The sequence below is a fragment of the Eleutherodactylus coqui genome, chromosome 2 (assembly GCF_035609145.1).
Source record: "Eleutherodactylus coqui strain aEleCoq1 chromosome 2, aEleCoq1.hap1, whole genome shotgun sequence".
Lineage (NCBI taxonomy): Eukaryota > Metazoa > Chordata > Amphibia > Anura > Eleutherodactylidae > Eleutherodactylus > Eleutherodactylus coqui.
This window is the reverse complement of record NC_089838.1, coordinates 45173762-45194453: the sequence shown is the minus strand read 5'-3', so window position 1 is coordinate 45194453 and position 20692 is coordinate 45173762. Positions and strand designations below refer to the sequence as shown.

The 20692-nt window shown below is 48.7% G+C and overlaps 1 protein-coding gene across 3 annotated transcripts in view; it reads right to left on the bottom strand.

The window, feature by feature from the left end:
• Positions 1-20692, bottom strand: part of PDE3A (phosphodiesterase 3A) — a 142329-nt gene that overhangs the window by 93084 nt on the left and 28553 nt on the right. The window contains exon 1 of one of the 3 annotated variants that reach the window (XM_066590730.1): positions 3669-3709. The exons of the other annotated variants lie outside the window; for them this stretch is intronic. Coding sequence (XP_066446827.1) covers positions 3669-3671 — 3 coding nt within the window. The 5' untranslated portion in view covers positions 3672-3709. Of the gene's footprint in view, positions 1-3668; positions 3710-20692 lie in introns of those variants that run through there. 3 annotated transcript variants of the gene reach the window in all.

Sequence of the window (20692 nt, the reverse complement as noted above, 5' to 3'; positions counted from 1 at the left end):
GTGTAACAGAGGGCAGACACATCCGGGTGTAACAGAGGGCAGACACATCCGGGTGCAACAGGGCAGACACATCCGGGTGCAACAGTGTAACAGAGAGCAGACACATCTGGGTGTAACAGACGGCAGACATATCTGGGGGTAACAGTATAACAGAGGGCAGACATCTGGGTGTTACACTGTAACAGAGATCAGACACTACTGAGTGTAACAGAGGGCAGACACATCCGGGGGCAACAGTGTAACAGAGGGCAAACACATCCGGGTGTAGCTGTGTAACAGACGGCAGACATATACGGGGGTAACCATGTAACAAGAGGGCAGACACATCTGGGGATAACAGAGGGAACACACATCTGGGTGTAAAAGAGAGCAGACACATATGGGTGTAACAGAGAGCAGAAAACTTCTGTGGGTAACAGTGTAACAGAGGGCAGACACATCTGGGTGTAACAGTGTAACAGAGGGCAGACACGTCCGGGGGTGACAATGTAACAGAGGGCAGACACATCTGGGTGTAACAGTGTAACAGAGGGCAGACACGTCTGGGGGTGACAGTGTAACAGAGGGCAGACACGTCTGGGTGTGACAGTGTAACAGAGGGCAGACACATCTGGGTGTAACCGTGTAACAGAGAGCAGACACATCTAGGTGTAACTGAGGGCAGACACGTCCAGGGGTGACAGTGTAACAGAGGGCAGATACATCTGGGTGTAACAGAGAGCAGACACATCTGGGTGTAACAGAGGGCAGACACGTCTGGGGGTAACCAGTGTAACAGAGGGCAGACCCTTCCAGGCGTAACAGTAGGCAGACAATTCTGAGGGTCAACAGTGTAACAGAGGGCAGATACATCCGGGGGGGGGGGGTAACAGTGGGCAGAAACATCAGTTGGTAGCAGTGTAACAGGGGGCAAGCACATCCGGGTGTAACAAACAGCAGACATATACAGGGATAACAGTGTAACAGAGATCAGACACATCTTGGTGTAACAGAGGGCAGACACATCCAGGGGCAACAGTTTAATAGAGGGCACATCCAGGTGTAGCAGTGTAACAGACGGCAGACATATACAGGGGTAACAGTGTAAGAGAGGGCAGACACATATGGGGGTAACAGAGGGCAGACATATATGGGGGTAACAGAGGGCAGACACATCCTGTGGTAACAGAGGACAGACACATCCGGGTGTAACAGTGTAACAAAAAGCTGCAAAGATTATAATTGTAGTGGTGCACAGACATACTGTAGATACACAAAGTTGCTGCGCCTCTGATGGTAAACTGCGGTGACTGTTCCTGAGACGGGGGAGGGGGGGGGTGCACAGGGTTATTTTGGGAATGTAATTTCTTCGTGTGAACCGGCTGCGGAGCTTGCACTCCTACATTTGGCGATAAATCCAGATTGTGACACATCGGCGTTTCTTGGCCGCTCATTGTGGGTCAAAGGGACGGAAAAGATTTCATAACATCAGAAATAGCATCCAAGAGATTTGCAAGAAACGGTCCCGCAAGCCGAGCGCATCTCACCAGTTGTCGGCCATGTAACGGGAATCTCTTGGGTCCCTGCAGTAACGCCCTGTACCGTGTATTCGCAGAACACATAAGGCATCGCATATTGGAGCACGTTTCAGACAGCGGCCTAAGTAAACAGTGCGCCTATCTCACTGCAACAAGTTTATTAGGCGGAGAAGGCCTCTGATGTGGATTAAAAGAGATGGGCCAACTTTGGCAACACCCCTTAAACTGGGCCCTGCACACTTTTCAAAGGCGGTTTTGGAGGCCAGAATATTGGCGTACAGAGGTCCTTAACCCCCTTCTGCTCCAAGACTTGAGTATAAGTTCTGGCTGGGAAAGGGTTCCTGCAAATGGACTGACCCAGAATTCAATGTACAGTGAGCACATGCCATAGCCCCGCCCCTGTGTCCTGAGAATGTTAATGGCGGCCATATTGGTTGCCACACAGCTTCTCAGAACTGGCTTAAAAGACTTTTTGTGCAGCTTGCAGAGGACGACACACGGAGACCTACTGTGGTTTTCTGGAGGTGCTCTTCATCATCATCTAAAACAATCCTCTATTGCTGAAGAACTAGCTGCTAATAGGGGGCAGTAGAGTGCATTCACAGGGAGTGACATCATCAATGACATCACAAGTCAGTTCCTTCCCCACTTCAGAGCCCTGGAGATAGTAGCACAATTACAGTGTCTGTGAGGGGTCTGATAACGGGTAGGATGGAGCTGGCACTACACAGGAAGGAGTGGGGGGGGGGGGGGGGGGGGAGCGCACAAACTACTGCTGGGCCTAGGGGGCAGTATAATCCTGGAGTCCCTATCTGCTGAGTGTTTGTTACAGTGTATTAGGCTCCCCTCACATGTTACATGTCCCCTAGCTCTCAGCCGGTTCCATCTGGAAAGTTGGGGTGGCGCCCGGAGGAGACGCTGCGAAGGTCGTTAAGGACAAGACATAAACATTTCACAATTATTAAAGGAAAAAGCACAAGCGCCAAGATGTTCCAGCGGGGGAGCCGCGCCAAATCCCAGCGCTAAAACAAGCCAGGCCACCAGGGGAGGGGCTCAGGAAGAAGACATGTAACGTATGACCCCGAGTGGGGAACCAGTAGGGCCTCAATAAAACAGCCGATGACATCATAGTCAGACCAGTGATGTCATCACATCCAGACTCCCGTCAGGCGTAGTGATTAAATCATCATAGCCGGATTAGACACCATAATGCACTCTGGTGATGACATCACAGCGCAGCAGGTTGTGGCTCGGTTTTTAGGATTTTTCTACCTTTAAAGTGAAGCCGCTCGCTTCCTGCGCTTTACCTGTGAGAGACTGTACTCTGAGGTAGAGCAATGCATTCTGGGAGCTCAGACACCGTTGCAGCGCATTTATCATCAGTTAGGAAGGCGAAGCAGCAAAAAGCGAGGCGACAGGAGTGTACATAACATCCACGGATGTAGCAGAGTCTAACCTGTCTGTGACAACCTGCTGCAGGATAGGCAATAGGTGGAGACCCCTCCGAGGCCAGGGGTCGTACGTTCTCTCCTCCCGGCTGCGCTTGCACCATTCCTGTCAGTTTCGCTGAAATGAATGGAGCATTGCTGCGTGTGTACGACCGCCACGCCGAACTCCTCCATACTGTGAGGGTGCAGCAAGAGGTGGGCACGGTATCCTCGGTGAGACCCCCATGACCAAACTGGACGGCCGGTACAACGCCTTCAAGCAATTGCGGGGTGTAGTTTATTTCGTACCATGTAATGCGTGAGGGTCACACATCGTGCACTTCGCCTCCATTTCTGCCACTTTCTAACAGACTAAGATTTATGACCCTGAGAGAAGCAGCAGCCAATCACAGTGCAGTTCTTATTCCATTTTCTCCTGTAAGCTTTGCTCTGATTGGTTGTTAGGGGCAACAGAACCATCACGCCTTCGTTTTGAAGACTGTCTAATAGTAGGTCTGCCACTAGCGACCAATCAGAGCACAGCTAATCCCCAGCAACCAACCAGAGCGCAGCTAGTCCCCAGCAACCAATCAGAGCGCAGCTAGTCCCCAGCAACCAATCAAAGCGCAGCTTTCATTTCTGAAATTGCTGTGAATTGAGAGCTGCGCTGTGATTAATTGCTGGGCCAGTCATCCTTTAGACAGTTTCTGTTTCGACTTCTTACCATCTTCAGGATCTCTTCTTGCTGTCAATGAATGGGGCTATTCTGGTTCATATCCAGGAAATGTGAAGTGTACTACCCCTTAGTTCACAAAATACATAGCGGTGCGTTGCAATGTACCAACGCAGGAAGACGCACACCGTGCTGAGAGACGCCTGAGGTTAGGACGGGTTTTACAACCTGTAAAGAAGATCATTTCCATTCAGTGACAAGAAGCAGAGATCTGCTATGAGGAAGTCCCTGCTGAACAGTCGCAGCGTTGTCTCCTGTTGAAATGTCTGAAGAGAAGATGGTAGCCATTTAGCGTCACCCAGCTTTCCTGGACTCTGGAGTGGTAAATCTGCCAGGTCATGACGGCCATATTGATTGTCACCCAGCGTTCTCAGTAAACGGCACAGTGCGGCGCCCGTGACGTCTGTGGGAATCCAAGTGACGAGGTCGCTAAACTGGAATGAACTCGTTTATAAAAACAAACAAACAAGAGGAAGAGGGCGGCCGCCCGGGGGCGACACACCGCGGCGACACAGGACAAGAACGTCCTCCAGAGGCGACGGGAACAGACTGTTAGCGCAGGTGCAGAATGACCCCCTGTGCTGCTACCCGTCAACACGAGGCCGCTGTGCCCCCAATACAGGCAACCTCCTCCATACACCACCCAAGCTGCAGCAAACGTCCTTCCACAACCCTTGCAGCCAATACATGAGCCCTTCAGGGGATGAAGGCTTCGGCTGTGCATTGACCACAAAGACGGCGCTACATTTCCATCAAATACTCGGTTAATTACTGCGCAGGATGCTCGGCGGCATCATGGAGTCCGCAGAAAACAATACAAAACCTCCCCCGGGGTAGGAAATGCTGAAAAGTGCAGCCTCCATCTCTGTGCTAGGTCAATTGCTTGCTATGGGCGACCCTAGGTCCGCGGTTGCTATGGGCGACCCTAGGTCCGCGGTTGCTATGGGCGACCCTAGGTCCGCGGTTGCTATGGGCGACCCTAGGTCCGCGGTTGCTATGGGCGACCCTAGGTCCGCGGTTGCTATGGGCGACCCTAGGTCCGCGGTTGCTATGGGCGACCCTAGGTCCGCGGTTGCTATGGGCGACCCTAGGTCCGCGGTTGCTATGGGCGACCCTAGGTCCGCGGTTGCTATGGGCGACCCTAGGTCCGCGGTTGCTATGGGCGACCCTAGGTCCGCGGTTGCTATGGGCGACCCTAGGTCCGTGGTTGCCATGGGTGATGCTAGGTTCGTGGTTGCCCTGTGTGACGTCAGGTCTGTGGTTGCTATGGGTGACGCTAGGTTCGTGGTTGCCCTGGGTGATCTCCTGTTGGGTCTGTAGTTTTGCTGCGGTTTTTTGCACAGCACAAATGCACTGTGTGTGAACGTGAGTCTGACATACAAGCGAGCGTTCCTGCGCCCTGATGCCGCCCTTCCTTCTGTCACTAGAGGTACCACACCCTGGGGACTTATCAGCCTCACACACATGGCGGCCGCGGCACGGGGATAATGTGTCCTGTGTGGGAAACTTATCAGGCTGATGAAGGAAAACGCTGCCAGATGTTTCTCTACCAGCAGGAAATTCGTGTGTCACTCACAGCGCCCCGTCCGCTGTGCCGCCATCACGCCCGATCCACTGGAATATCATGCTGTCAGGACATGCTGGGAGTGGTGGTTTAACAACATCTGGCGACCATTGTTGCGCCCTAATACTACCACAAGTGTCCGCTGAGAGGGCGCTCACCCGGTTCCTCCCCTATATCAGCAGTGAGCAAATGTGCGCAAATAGTGCAGACAGCAGAGTAAGACGCCAACATGGTGCCAAAGGAGAACACGTAAGAGAACATTTAAGAAAATACATATGAGGGCAAACATGGTGCTATAGGAGAACACATGTCATAGTGGCAACATGAAGCCACAGGAGAACACATAACAGCATCAACCTGCTGCTATAAGAGATGGTGTTAGAGAAAGCCAACACAGAGTGACAGGAGAACACGTAAGAGAGAGCGCCAACACGGAGCCATAGGAGAACACGTAAGAGAGAGCGCCAACACGGAGTCATAGGAGAACAAGCAATAAAGAATGCCAACACTGAGCCATAGGAGAACATGTAAAAGAGCGTGCCAACACAGAGCCACAGGAGAACATGGAGCCATAGAAGAACACGTAAGAGAGAGCGAACATGGAGTCATAGGAGAACACGTAAGAGAGAGTGAACACGGAGCCATAGGACAACAATTAATAAAGAGTGCCAACACTGAGCCATAGGAGAACATGTAAAAGAGCGCGCCAACACTGAGCCACAGGAGAACATGGAGCCATAGAAGAACACGTAAGAGAGAGTGAACATAGGTCCATAAGAGAACACGTAAGAGAGAGTGTCAACACTGAGCCACAGGAGAACATGGAGCCATAGAAGAACACGTAAGAGAGAGTGAACATAGAGCCATAAGAGAACACGTAAGAGAGAGTGTCAACAAGGAGCCATAGAAGAACATGTAAGAGAGAGAGCGTCAACAAGGAGCCATAGAACACAAAAGAGAGAGCGCCAACACAGACCCATAGAAAAACTTGTAAGAAAGTGCACTAACATTGAGCTATAGAAAAATAAGTTACAAAGTGCAGCAATACTGAGCCATAGGAGAACATGTAAGAGAGTGCGCTAACACAGGGTCACAAGAGAACATGGAGCCACAGAATACAAAAAAAGAAAGCGGACGTGGAGCCATAGGAGAACACATAAGAGAGGGCGAACATAGAGCCATAGGAGAAAAAGCAATAAAGAGCGTCAACATTGAGCAATAGGAGAACGTGGAGCCATAGCAGTACATGTAAGAGAGTGTGCCAACACAGAGCCACAGGAGAACGTGGAGTGATAGGAGAACGCATAAGAGAGCCAATACTGAGCCACAGGAGAACAAGAGAGTGCGCCAACACAGAGCCTTAGGAGAACATGTAAGTGAGAGCTAACTTGGAGCCATAGGAAAACACGTAAGCGGGAGCGAACACGGAGCCTTAGGAGAACAAGTAATAAAGAGCGCCAACACCAAGCCATATGAAAACAAAAAGCCAAAACAGTACATGTAAGAGAATGCGCCAATATAGAGCCACAGAAGAACATAGAGCCGCAGAGGAACACGTAAGAGAGAGCGAACATAGAGCCATAGGAAAACTCGTAAGACAGAGCGTGAATACGGTGCCACAGGGGAACACATAAGAGAGAGTGTCAACAAGGAGCCATAGAAGAACACGTACGAGAGAGAGCGTCAAACATAAACGAGAGAGCGAACACAGAGCCATAGGAGTACACGTAAGAGAGAGCACCAACATGGAGCTATAGGAGAACAATAAAAAAGAGCCAACACTGAGCCATAGGAGAAATGTAAGAGAGCACGCCAACAGAGTCACAAAAGAACATGGAGCCATAGGGGAACACAAAAGAGAGAGCAAACACAGAGCCATGGGAGAACATGTAAGAAAGAGCGAACCTGGAGCCATAGGAGAACACATAAGACAGAGAGTCAACATGGTGCCATAGGAAAACAAGTAAGAGAGCGCGCCAACACAGAGTCACAGGAGAACAAGTAAGAGAGCGCGCCAACACAGAGTCACAGGAGAACATGTAAGAGAGCGTGCCAACACAGAGCCACAAGAGAACATGGAGCCACAGGAGAACACAAAAGAGAGCGAACATGGAGCCATAGGAGAACAAGAAATAAAGAGCGCTAACATTGAGCAATCGGAGAACATGGAGCCATAGCAGTAAATGTACGAGAGTACACCAACACAGAGCCACAGGAGAAAATGGAGCGATAGGAGAAAGCATAATAGAGAGCCAATAGTTAGCCATAGGAGAACAAGAGAGAGTGCCAACACAGAGCCTTAGGAGAACATGTAAGAGAGAGCTAACATAGAGCCATAGGAGAACACATAACACGGAGCCTTAGGAGAACAAGTAATAAAGAGCACCAACACTGAGCCATAGGAAAACAAGGAGCCAGAAGAGTACATGTAAGAGAATGCGCCAGAATAGAGCCATAGAAGAACACGTAAGAGAGCAAACCTAAAGCCATAGGAAAACTCATAAGACAGAGCGTGAATACGGTGCCATAGGAGAACACATAAGAGAGAGTGTCAACAAGGAGCCATAGAAGAACACGTACGAGAGAGAGAGCGTCGAACATAAACGAGAGAGCGAACACGGAGCCATAGAAGAACACGTAAGGGAGAGCGCAAACACAGAGCTATAGGAGAACAAGTAATAAAAAGAGCTAACACTAAGCCATAGAAGAACATGTAAGAGAGCACACCAACACAGAGTCACAAGAGAACATGGAGCCATAGGGGAACACAAAAGAGAGAGCAAACATGAAGCCATAAGAGAGAGTGCCAACACGGAGCCATGGGAGAACATGTAAGATAGAGCAAACATGGAACCATAGGAGCACATGTGAGAAAGGGCGAACCTGGAGCCATAGGAGAACACATAAAAGAGAGCAAACGTAGAGCCATAAGAGAACACATAAGACAGAGAGTCAACACTCGCAAGAGAATATGGAGCCACAGGAGGACACAGAAGAGAGTGAACATGGAGCCATAGGAGAACACGTAAGAAAGAGCAAATACGGAGCCATAGGAAAACACGTAACAGAGAGATAACATGGAGCCATAGGAGTACAAGTAATAGAGAGCGCCAATTTTGAGCAATAGGAGAACATGGAGCTATAGCAGTACATGTAAGAGAGTGTGCCGACACAGAGCCACAGGAGAACACGTAATAGAGAGCGCCAACACGGAGTCATAGGAGAACACGTAAGAGAGAGCACCAACACAGAGCTATAGAACACGTAAGAGAGCAGGAATATTTTGCCAAAGGAAAACATTTTTAAAGGTGCTCAATATATCAGCAGATCATGATGTCACAGCTCCCAAATATTAACCCTGTCATTGTCCTCATCAAGTTAACAAGCTTTATATTCTGCCATTCCCAAGTTATATACAAGATCAGGAAAGCTGGGTAGTAGACAATATGGCCTCCAGTCGAGATCCCAGAGGAAGTGAAAACCAATATGGCAGCCAGTACAGATCCCACAGGAAGTGACAACCAATATGGCAGCCAGTACAGATCCCACAGGAAGTGACAACCAATATGGCAGCCAGTACAGATCCCACAGGAAGTGACAACCAAAATGGCCACCAGTACAGATCCCAAAGTAGGTGAAGACCAACATGGCCACCAGTACAGATCCCACAGGATGTCATGACCAATATGGCCACCAGTACAGATCCCTCAGGAGGTGACAACCAATACTGCTGCCAGCACAGATCCCACAGGAGGTGACAACCAATATGGCCACTAGTACAGATCCCACAGGAAGTGACAGCAAATATGGCTGCTAATACAGATACCACAACGGGGGACAACCAATATGGCTGCCAGTACAGAACCCACAAGAGGTGACAACCAATATGGCCACAAGTACAGATCTCACAAAATGTGACAATCAACATGGCTACCAGTACAGATACCACTGAAAGGGACAACCAATATGTATGCCAGTATACAAACAGGAGGTGACAACCAATATGGCCACCAGTACAGATCCTATAGCAGAAGACAACCAAAATGGCTGCCAGTATAGATCTTGCAGAAGATGACAACCAATTTGGCCACCAATACGGTTCCCAATGGTGACAATCAATATGGCCAAATACAGATCCCACAGGAGGTGATAACCAATATGGCTACCAATACAGATCCAACAGGAGGTGACAGTAAAAATATGGCCAGCAGTACAGATTCCACAGGAGGTGACAGCAAGTATGGCCGCAAATACAGATATCACAACGGATGACAACCAATATTGCTGCCAGTACAGAACCCACAAGAGGTGACAACCAATATGGCCACAAGTACAGATCTCACAAAATGTGACAATCAACACTGCTACCAGTACAGATACCACTGAAAGTGACAACCAATATGGATGCCAGTACACATCAAACAGGAGGTGACAACTAATCTGGCCACCAGTACAAATCCTACAGCAGAAGACAACCAAAATGGCTGCCAGTATACATCTCACAGAAGGTGACAGCCAATTTGGCCACCAATACGGTTCCCATAGGTGACAATCAATATGGCCAAATACAGATCCCAAAGGAGGTGATAACCAATATGGCCACCAAAACAGATCCCACAGGAGGCGACAACCAATATGGCCACCAATACAAGTCCCACAGGAGGTGACAACCAATATGGCCACCAGTACAGATCCCACTGGAAGTGAAACCAATATGGTCATCAGTACAGATCCCACAGGAGGCGACAACCAATATGGCCACCAATACAGATCCAACAGGAGGTGACAACCAATATGGCCACCAATACAGATCCCACAGGAGGTGCCAACCAATATGGCTAGTACAGAGCCCACAGGAAGTGATAACCAACATGGCTGCCATTCCAGCACCACTGGAAGTGACAACCAATATAGCTGCCAGGACAGATCTTACTGGAAGTGACAACCAATATGGCTGCCAGTACGTTTCCCTTAGGAGGTGACAACCAATATGGCCACTAGTAGGGTTCCTATAGGAGGTGACAACCAACATAGCCACCAATATGCATCTCACAGGAGGTGACAACAAATATGGCCTCCAATATGGATCCCACAGGAGGTGACAGCCAATATGGCCATGTTTATTCTGAATGGGGCAGGCTCTCGGGTACCCCTGAACACTGCTCTCCGATCAATGCGGTGGACAGCTGGAACAGCTTGCCTTCACCATCTGCTGTGCCATCACAAGAAAACTATACAAATCCTGTAAACCATTAAGAACAATCCGCTGACCAGCACACAGGATCAACAAAGGGCATCAGTACTTGGGACTCCTCCTACAGCGCCTTCCACTGGCTGAACTGTGCTAACCGGGCGCCACATTATATATATCGGACAGAGGAGCCGTACAACTTAATAGGCGCTTATAGCGGTCGAGGGCGTCTTAACCTGCAATCAAAAATACCATATGACTCCACCAGCAGAATATCGAGTGCCACTCTGGAGTATAATACAGGATAAAAAAAAAATGTATAAACTTGTTAAGAGGGGGCAGTACTATAGTAGTTATATTCTTATACATAGGGGGCAGTATTATAGTAGTTATATTCTTGTACATAGGAGCAGTATTATAGTAGTTATATTCTTGTACATAGGGGGCAGTATTATAGTAGTTATATTCTTGTACATAGGAGGCAGTATTATTGCAGTTATATTCTTGTACATAGGAGCAATATTATAGTAGTTGAATTCTTGTACACATGGGCAGTATTATAGTAGTTATATTCTTGTACATGGTGGCAGTATTATAGTAGTTATATTCTTGTACAGAAGGGCAGTATTATAGTAGTTATATTCTTGTACACAGGGGGCAGTATTATAGTAGTTATATTCTTGTACATGGGGGCAATATTATAGTAGTTATATTCTTGTACATAGGGGGCAGTATTATAGTAGTTATATGCTTGTAAATAGAAAGCAGTATTACAGTAGTTATATTCTTGTACATGGGAGCAGTATTATAGTAGTTATATTCTTGTACATAGGAGCAGTATTATAGTAGTTATATTCTTGTACACAGGGGGCAGTATTATAGTAGTTATATTCTTGTACATGGGGGCAATATTATAGTAGTTATATTCTTGTACATGGGGGCAATATTATAGTAGTTATATTCTTGTACATAGGGGGCAGTATTATAGTAGTTATATTCTTATACATAGGGGGCAGTATTATAGTAGTTATATTCTTGTACATTGGGGGCAGTATTATAGTAGTAATATCCTTGTACATTGGGAGCAGTATTATAGTAGTTATATTCTTGTACATAGAAGCAGTATTATACTAGTTGAATTCTTGTACACATGGGCAGTATTATAGTAGTTATATTCTTGTACATGGGGGCAGTATTATAGTAGTTATATTCTTGTACACAGGGGGCAGTATTATCGTAGTTATATTCTTGTACATAGGTGCAGTATTATAGTAGTTATATTCTTGTACACAGGGGGCAGTATTATAGTAGTTATATTCTTGTACATAGGAGCAGTATTATAGTAGTTATAATCTTGTACATAGGGGGCAGTATTAGAGTAGTTATATTCTTCTACATAGGGGGAAGTTTTATAGTAGCTATATTCTTGTACATAAGGACAGTATTACAGTAATTCTGTTCTTGTACATAGGAGGCAGTATTATAGTAGTTATATGCTTGTAAATAGAAAGCAGTATTACAGTAGTTATATTTTTGTACATAGGAAGCAGTATGATAGTGGTTTTATTCTTGTACATAGGGGGCAGTATTATAGTTGTTATAATCTTGTACATAGAGGGCAGTATTGTAGTAGTTATATTCTTGTACATAGGGGGCAGTATTATATTAGATATATTCTTGTACATAGGGGGCAGTATTATAGCAGTTATATTCTTGTACATAGGAGCAGGTTTATAGTAGTTATATTCTTGTACATTGGGGGTAGTATTATAGTTGTTATATTTTTGTACATAGCAGGCAGTATTATAGTAGTTATATTCTTGTACACATGGGCAGTATTATAGTAGTTATATTCGTGTACACAGGGGGCAGTATTATAGTAGTTATATTCTTGTACATGGGGGCAATATTATAGTAGTTATATTCTTGTACATAGGGGGCAGTATTATAGTATATTCATGCACCAGTTTGAGGACCATGGCCCTGTGATGAGTCATGCGGTATGGAGTGACTCTTTGCTTTCTGCTTTGATGCACTATTTCATGCTATAACTCTATGTCTAGGTAGCTTTCTTTATCACCGGACATAGAGACCATTTTTTGTTCCTCCCATCATCCATTGGAGCTGCAGGGGTCTGCGTCACAGGACATGCGTCTCCTCTCCATTCAGAACCTCGCAGGCGCCTGGCGCACGTTTACTACTAATCTCCTTACATAAACTTCCTTAAAACTGACAGAATTCCAGCGAGTTATTGTGAAATTTCGTCTTTGAACAAAATGTTTCCATCTGTTTATAAACCCGGGAATGGCTGTGTGGTGTGAACGCGTCTGACCGCGGCCGCGCTGCCAGCAAAACCGGAAATGTTTAACATTGGTTACGTCTAATGTTTGCAGTAAAACATGACAGCGCAGAGGTTCTGGGCAGCGGAGCTGACAATTTGATGCGAAGGAGCATGCCTTGTCAGAAAGTCAGGAAATAGAAGCACGGAAACCACTCAGGGAACACATGCAGGGTGTCCTCCGCGAGAGCCGAGTGACAACTCTGTGGGGTTGGTTATCATGGCAGCCATACTGGTTGTCACAGAAAGAAGAGTGCAGGATGGAGGGAAGCGTAATAAGGTTATTATAGCCGAACACAATACTCTATAATGGGCTGCAGGCATCCAAGTGTCATTCCGGGGATGGTTGTCAATTGCGCAGTATACCGGACGTACGTCAACGTCCGAGAACCTGAAATGTCACCAAGTAAAACTATTAATTATTAGTAATAACACTATAGTGATGAAAGAAGCGCAAAGACAGCGCTCTAGTCACCACCAGAGCTGCAGTCATATCATATCTTATGCTCCAGTCACTATTCTGCTGTTTCATCATGTCTCATCCTCCAGTCACATCCAGAGCTGCAGTCACTTCAGCTGTCACATCATGTGTTCTCCTCCAGTCACCTGCAGAGCTGAAATCCCCTCCAGGCGTCCCCTGTGTTCTGCACACATTATTTGGGAGATTAGTGTTTGATGAATAGAATTTCGGTGCTTGCAGTGAGGACTGACACCGCAGTAGAAGTCAGATATCTGCATTGAGCAGCTGACAACCCATCGGCCTGTTCTGTACTGGTGGTTATCGGCGCAGTAGAGACCTCAGATATGGCTGCCTCAACCCAGAGACACGCGCACAAGGGTCCACGGGCCGGCCAGAGACATAAGGGGTCTCTATGAGGGTGAGGAGGAGGCGCGGGGCTGCAGGAGCCTCTAACTTCACACGGTATTAATAGCACGCTGCGGGCTGCAGACAAGGATGCCCTTGTGTGAGCCGGTACTCAGGAAGTCGAAGGCAAGGACTTTACAGACCTTCATGCCCTCCCGCTTGCTGTCAGTGAATGCGAACATTCTTACAGTCTGCAATGCTCTGCAAGTTCACAGGCCTCCGGCTGCACTGATACACTGTAACGAACACTCAGGACTAGAGATGGGCAGCAGCACAGCGCTCTCTTGTTCTGAGGGTTTGTTACACTGTATGCTGCACTGCAGACTGACACACTGTAACAACTCCTCAGCTGTGCACAGTGTGAAGGCAATGACAGCTGCGAGCATTCAGCTGTGGCTGATAAACAAGGAGCAACAGCCAGAACCAGGACAAGATAGAGGCCACAGACCCCACCCATCCGCTTATTATTCCACATTCTGAGGCCAAAGCGGCGCAGCATTAGCCGCAACCAAACAGCGCCACAAGAATTCTATTCAGTACGGAGCTGCGCAGCTCAGTGTTCCAGATGAAATAGCGCAGCAGCGAACAGAGCCTCCAGCGCGCATGTGAAAGGCGTCTTTGGTGTAACGCTGACGCAAACGGACAATAGTCCACCATATTGGTAAATGTACAGTACTTTAGGGCTGTAGCAATCAACTCCCACACACCGCGCAGACGACCCCGGAGCACAGATTACACATTTGTTCTGGGGCGGTCTTGCAGCGACTCTGTGTATTCACCTTGACTGTGCCACAACGGACAGACGCATAACATCCCTTATTATACCAGTGATGTCATCAGTAGGGGGAGGGACTCTGACTATCCCTTATTATACGAGTGACATCATCAGCAGGGGGCAGGACTGTGACTATCCCTCATTATACTAGTGATGTCATCAGCAGGGGGTGGGGCTGTGACTTTCCCTCATTATAGCAGTGATGTCATCAGTAGGGGGCAGAACTGTGACTATCCCTTATGAAAGTGATGTCATCATCAGAGAACAGTGCCAAAATAGCCCATTAAAGTGACTGTAGAAGCGCAGTGACTATGGGCGATATCTGCGGATCCACATTAAATCATTGAAGATTTCTGGCATTTTTCATGTGTGCATGAAGACGTGTGCAAAAAAATTCAATAAGGGAATCTGCACAGACTTCTCCGTGAAAACGCTGCATGTATCACGGACAAGAACTGAACAGACCCGTGTGAATGAGCCCCACGTACACGCTGGTGTATTAGTGCAACATACATATGGAGAGCACAACTCCCATAGACATACATTGGGATGTCCACACGTGCACGCGAGAAGAGGGAGAAGAAAACACGCAGCACCATAATACGGACAGAACTAGATCATTATCATGCATGCGTATCTGTGGAACCTGGTTGCGAGATTTTTGCGCATGGAAAAAAAAAAAAAAAAACACAAGAAAGGCCACAATTCGCACTGAATAAACAGAGCTTCAGGGCGACCACCCACTGGCGTTTGCGTTTTCCGCGGGGAAAAAACGCAGCGTTTTCGCCGCGTTTCCCGCGATTTTTCCGCGCGTTTTTCGCGGCGTTTTCGCGGCTTTTCCATTATTTTCATTGACTTTCATGGGTGCATTAGGAGAAAAATAAGGACACATATGCAACTGACAGTTCCTATGTTAAAAACGCAAACGCAACGCAAAAAAAACGCCAGTGGACAGGAACACATGTTATCTCTATGCCTGTGCAGGAAAAACGCAAAACGCAGGTAAAAAAACGCCAGTGGGTGCTCGCCCTCAGTCCGTGAATACGCAGCGTTATTCATGGACTGCAACTAAAATCGCCAACACTCGCAATCCAAACAGCACGAGGACGCTGCTCATGCACAGGGTTAACTGACTGCAGGCGCTGACCACTAGTCGCACACCACTGCTGTGCCTCCAGGGCTGCGCTCAATCTGCCCAGGCTCACTTTTACATGACCTCATAACAACTACAGGCTCCTCCCTCCTTTACGTACAAATGTTCTTATTTAACCCCTTAGTGAGGGCCAATACACCTTTACACCTGCACATACATCTCTTCAAGGCGGTGGTTTGGCAGACTACAGACAGACCGGTTCCTGCTCTAACCACTGGGATGGAGAAACCTCACATCCCGGAAGATTAACCTCTTACATGCCACAATCAATAGCAACCGTAGCATGTAGGCAGATGATGAGGATGGAGGGGCTACTCCTGTCACCCATCATCACCCTGCAGAGCGATCCGAACATACCAATGGTCTAATAGGCTTAGTAAAATGCAATACATAAGTAATGCAATGTATTATCCTAGTGATCGAACCAATACATTTCTGCTCACAAAACCCTTTTAGAAATGGATAAAATACCAAATATATGTATTCGTAAAGAGCACAAGAATATTACTGCATTGGTAACATCCCGGCCAATTAGGACATTGTGTAATTTATCACACAAGTTGAAGGTCGTAAAAAAGACATAAAAACTAACATAAGAATTGCTATTTTTCTTTTATTCGTTTCCCAAAAACTGTAATTAAAAAAAAAAAATCCAGGATCTCCTGTATTTCCCAATCGTATACTCCTACAGAAAGCAAGCCGCACAACGCTCTGCTGCAGCAGAGAGTAATCTGCTTCCCCCTAGTGATCTGCTGCGATCGGCTTCCACCTAGCGATCTGCTGCGATCGGCTTCCCCCTAGCGATCTGCTGCGATCGGCTTCCCCCTAGCGATCTGCTGCGATCGGCTTCCCCCTAGCGATCTGCTGCGATCGGCTTCCCTCTAGCGAGTTGCTGCGATCGGCTTCCCTCTAGCGATCTGCTGCGATCGGCTTCCCCCTAGCGATCTGCTTCCCCCTAGCGATCTGCTGCGATTGGCTTCCCCCTAGCGATCTGCTGCGATTGGCTTCCCCCTAGCGATCTGCTGCGATTGGCTTCCCCCTAGCGATCTGCTGCGATTGGCTTCCCCCTAGCGATCTGCTGCGATTGGCTTCCCCCTAGCGATCTGCTGCGAGCGGCTTCCCCCTAGCGATCTGCTGCGAGCGGCTTCCCCCTAGCGATCTGCTGCGAGCGGCTTCCCCCTAGCGATCTGCTGCGAGCGGCTTCCCCCTAGCGATCTGCTGCGAGCGGCTTCCCCCTAGCGATCTGCTGCGAGCGGCTTCCCCCTAGCGATCTGCTGCGAGCGGCTTCCCCCTAGCGATCTGCTGCGAGCGGCTTCCCCCTAGCGATCTGCTGCGAGCGGCTTCCCCCTAGCGATCTGCTGCGAGCGGCTTCCCCCTAGCGATCTGCTGCGAGCGGCTTCCCCCTAGCGATCTGCTGCGAGCGGCTTCCCCCTAGCGATCTGCTGCGAGCGGCTTCCCCCTAGCGATCTGCTGCGAGCGGCTTCCCCCTAGCGATCTGCTGCGAGCGGCTTCCCCCTAGCGATCTGCTGCGAGCGGCTTCCCCCTAGCGATCTGTTGCGATCTGCTTCCCCCACCGATCTGTTGCGATCTGCTGTCCCCCTACTGTTTTCCCCTTAAGACGTTTTTCGTTGGTCTGCTCCGTTTCACTGCGAGCGATTCCCATACAAAAGCCCGTCTGGCCTTAAAAAATGAAAGCATCCGACCGTCTAATTACTTTACTACCAACATCGGTGATGTCATCAGCAGCGGGCGGGGCTGTGACTACCTATCAGACAGGATAATGGTTGTCAGCAGTAATAGATGGGACAAGCTGTGACATTATATGTCCCCCAGAGTGCAGCCAGTAAACCTTGTTATTTGTATAGTGCCAACTTATTCCGCAGCGCTTTCAGGTAATTTATTACCCCCCACCAAGCTGAGTACTCATTTTACTGACCTCAGAAGGATAGAAGGCTTCCCTTGGAAAAGTCACCCTTGAGCCAGCTACCTGAACCATGTGGGGATTGAACTTGCAATCTTCAAGTTGTGAGCGAGAGCTTACACTCTGCACCACAGGAGGCTCTAAGTGACGTCTACAACATACCGTATTATATATCCCCCAGGCATATTTAGGATTTCAGCCGCAGTTCAGTAGCGCTGCTGATTAGAGCTACCTGATTGGCTCTTCGGCACCATGTGACTACACAGCGTGCACGCGGATTGCCTTCAGCAGCTGTGCACTACACACTACACTTAAGCAGCACGGGGTTAGGTTTAGGGTTACCTAAACCTAACCCTGAACCCTAACCCTAACCCCTAACCCCGTGCTGCTTAAGTGTAGTGTGCGGCTGCTGAAGGCAATCCAGGTGCACGCTGTGTAGTCACGTGGTGCCGAAGAGCCAATCAGGTCGCTCTAATCAGCAGCGCTACTGAACTGCGGCAGAAATCCTAAGGCCTCATGTCCACGGGGAAAATCAGGCCCGCTACGGATTCTCCATGGAGAATCCGTAGCGGGTCCCTCCTGCCCCGCGGACATGAGCGCTAAAAAGAAGAATTAACTTACCCGCAGCGGACCGGGCACGTCTTCTCTTCTTCACGGCCAGATCTTCTTTCTTCGGCCGGTGGATGTACTCGGCACGTCGGCAGCGTGCCGCGCGCATGCGCCGGGCACATCCGCCGGGCCAAAGCAAGAAGATCCGGCCGTGAGGAAGAGAAGACGTGCCCGATCCGCTGTGGGTAAGTTATTCTTATTTTCCATATATTCTTATGGAGAATGTCACTTTTTTTTACATGCTCCATTTTTTTTAAATTAATTTTTATTGCCCATCCGCGGGTATTTATCTACCCGCGGGTGGTCAATGCATCCCTATGGGGTGCGGATCCGCGGGCAGAAGAGTTAAAATCCGCTGCGGATTTTAATTCTTCTTTTGCCCGTGGACATGAGGCCTTAGCCCGTGGACATGAGGCCTAAATATGCGTCCCCCAGAGTGTGGCCAGTAATGTCTCCAACACATTATATGTCCCCCAGAGTGCGGCCAGTAATGTCTCCAACACATTATATGTCCCCCAGAGGTCTTTAACATCTCAAATTCGCCTGGCAGACCATGAGTCCTTATACCGCTGTCTGCGAGTTATGCTCTTGTAATGTGACAACGAAAGTCACTTGAACCTTAAGGCCTCCCTCACACAGGGCTTTTGTAAAACGCTGTGTTTTCAGCACAACTGAAAACGCTGCCCATTCATTTCAATGGGAGACTCAGCTGAAAACGCCCAAGAATAGAACATGCAACGCTTTCAAAACACAGCGTTTTCAGCCTTGTGTGAGCAGCCCCATTGAAACTAATGGGAGCCTTGTACAGCGTTTAGCACAGGGCTGAAAACGCTGCTGAGGGAGGCCTTAGGAACAAAAGTTAACAGGCCCATAAGCAGACTAGAATGAGTGCAGAGTGGCGCTTTCAGCTACAAGTAAAGTTCAGCCACGTACGCGTGCCGTTAAAAGTTCATCAGCTCACCAGCGCATCTCGCTAGAGACCACCTACAGGACCCCTAAACACAGTCCGGAATCACCTGATCACCAGTTCTAACTGCGTTAGGAGTAGAGATGGGAAGGCCTAGAGAAAAAAACTGAAAAATTGGGGGGGGGGGGGGGGGGGGGGGGGAGTGTGTAGAATATGTTCTTTTCCAATGATAAATATGGAAATAAAAAATAACACATTTTTTCCCCAAAATTTTTCTGTCTTTTTTCAAGCCTTTCCATCTCTAGTCATGGCCAAGATTGGTGACTTCCAACATGGCCGCCATTACCACTCCCACAGGAATTCTCATCCACCTTTCCAAGGCTCCTGAATGGCGACTCTGACTGGATGGACAGATGGCGGGAGGCGGCCATGATGTGCAGAATTACCCTATGCTAGCTGAAGAACAGCTCGGGGGTGACAAATGCCACAACCTCACACTTCAGTCAATATCGGCAAAAAAATATGTCACAGACGCATCCGCCGGGTGACAAAATTTATAAAAGCAACAACTTCAAAAAGCAAAGCCGCAAACGGATATCAAAAGGTAGCGCTAGTCAGGGATCATTGCTGAACTGCCTGGGGCGAGGATTCGCCGTCCTTGTCAGGGGAGAAGCTCTGAAAAAGACGTAATTATCCGAGAGACGACAGATAATCAATAATCTACATTAGTCAGTTAGAACTAAACCCATCAGCAAGGAGGTGAAAGGGCTACGCTAGACGTCAGAGGGGCAACTGATCTGCAACACTCATCTCTATTGTGTATCAAACTGCTTGACTTATCTGGGAAAGGGGCCCTTCAGGATCAACCCCTATAGCTGTAGCGCTGACCGCCACCTCTACTCCCCCTATATTTGCAGCACTGACAGCTCCCTCTACCCCCCCTATAGCTGCACCGCTGACAGCTCCCTCTACCCCCCCTATAGCTGCACCGCTGACAGCTCACTCTACACCCCCTATAGCTGCACCGCTGACTGCTCACTCTACACCCCCTATAGCTGCACCGCTGACTGCTCACTCTACACCCCCTATAGCTGCACCGCTGACTGCTCACTCTACACCCCCTATAGCTGCACCGCTGACTGCTCACTCTACACCCCCTATAGCTGCACCGCTGACTGCTCACTCTACACCCCCTATAGCTGCACCGCTGACTGCTCACTCTACACCCCCTATAGCTGCACCGCTGACTGCTCACTCTACACCCCCTATAGCTGCACCGCTGACTGCTCACTCTACACCCCCTATAGCTGCACCGCTGACTGCTCACTCTACACCCCCTATAGCTGCACCGCTGACTGCTCACTCTACACCCCCTATAGCTGCACCGCTGACTGCTCACTCTACACCCCCTATAGCTGCACCGCTGACTGCTCACTCTACACCCCCTATAGCTGCACCGCTGACTGCTCACTCTACACCCCCTATAGCTGCACCGCTGACTGCTCACTCTACACCCCCTATAGCTGCACCGCTGACTGCTCACTCTACACCCCCTATAGCTGCACCGCTGACTGCTCACTCTACACCCCCTATAGCTGCACCGCTGACTGCTCACTCTACACCCCCTATAGCTGCACCGCTGACTGCTCACTCTACACCCCCTATAGCTGCACCGCTGACTGCTCACTCTAC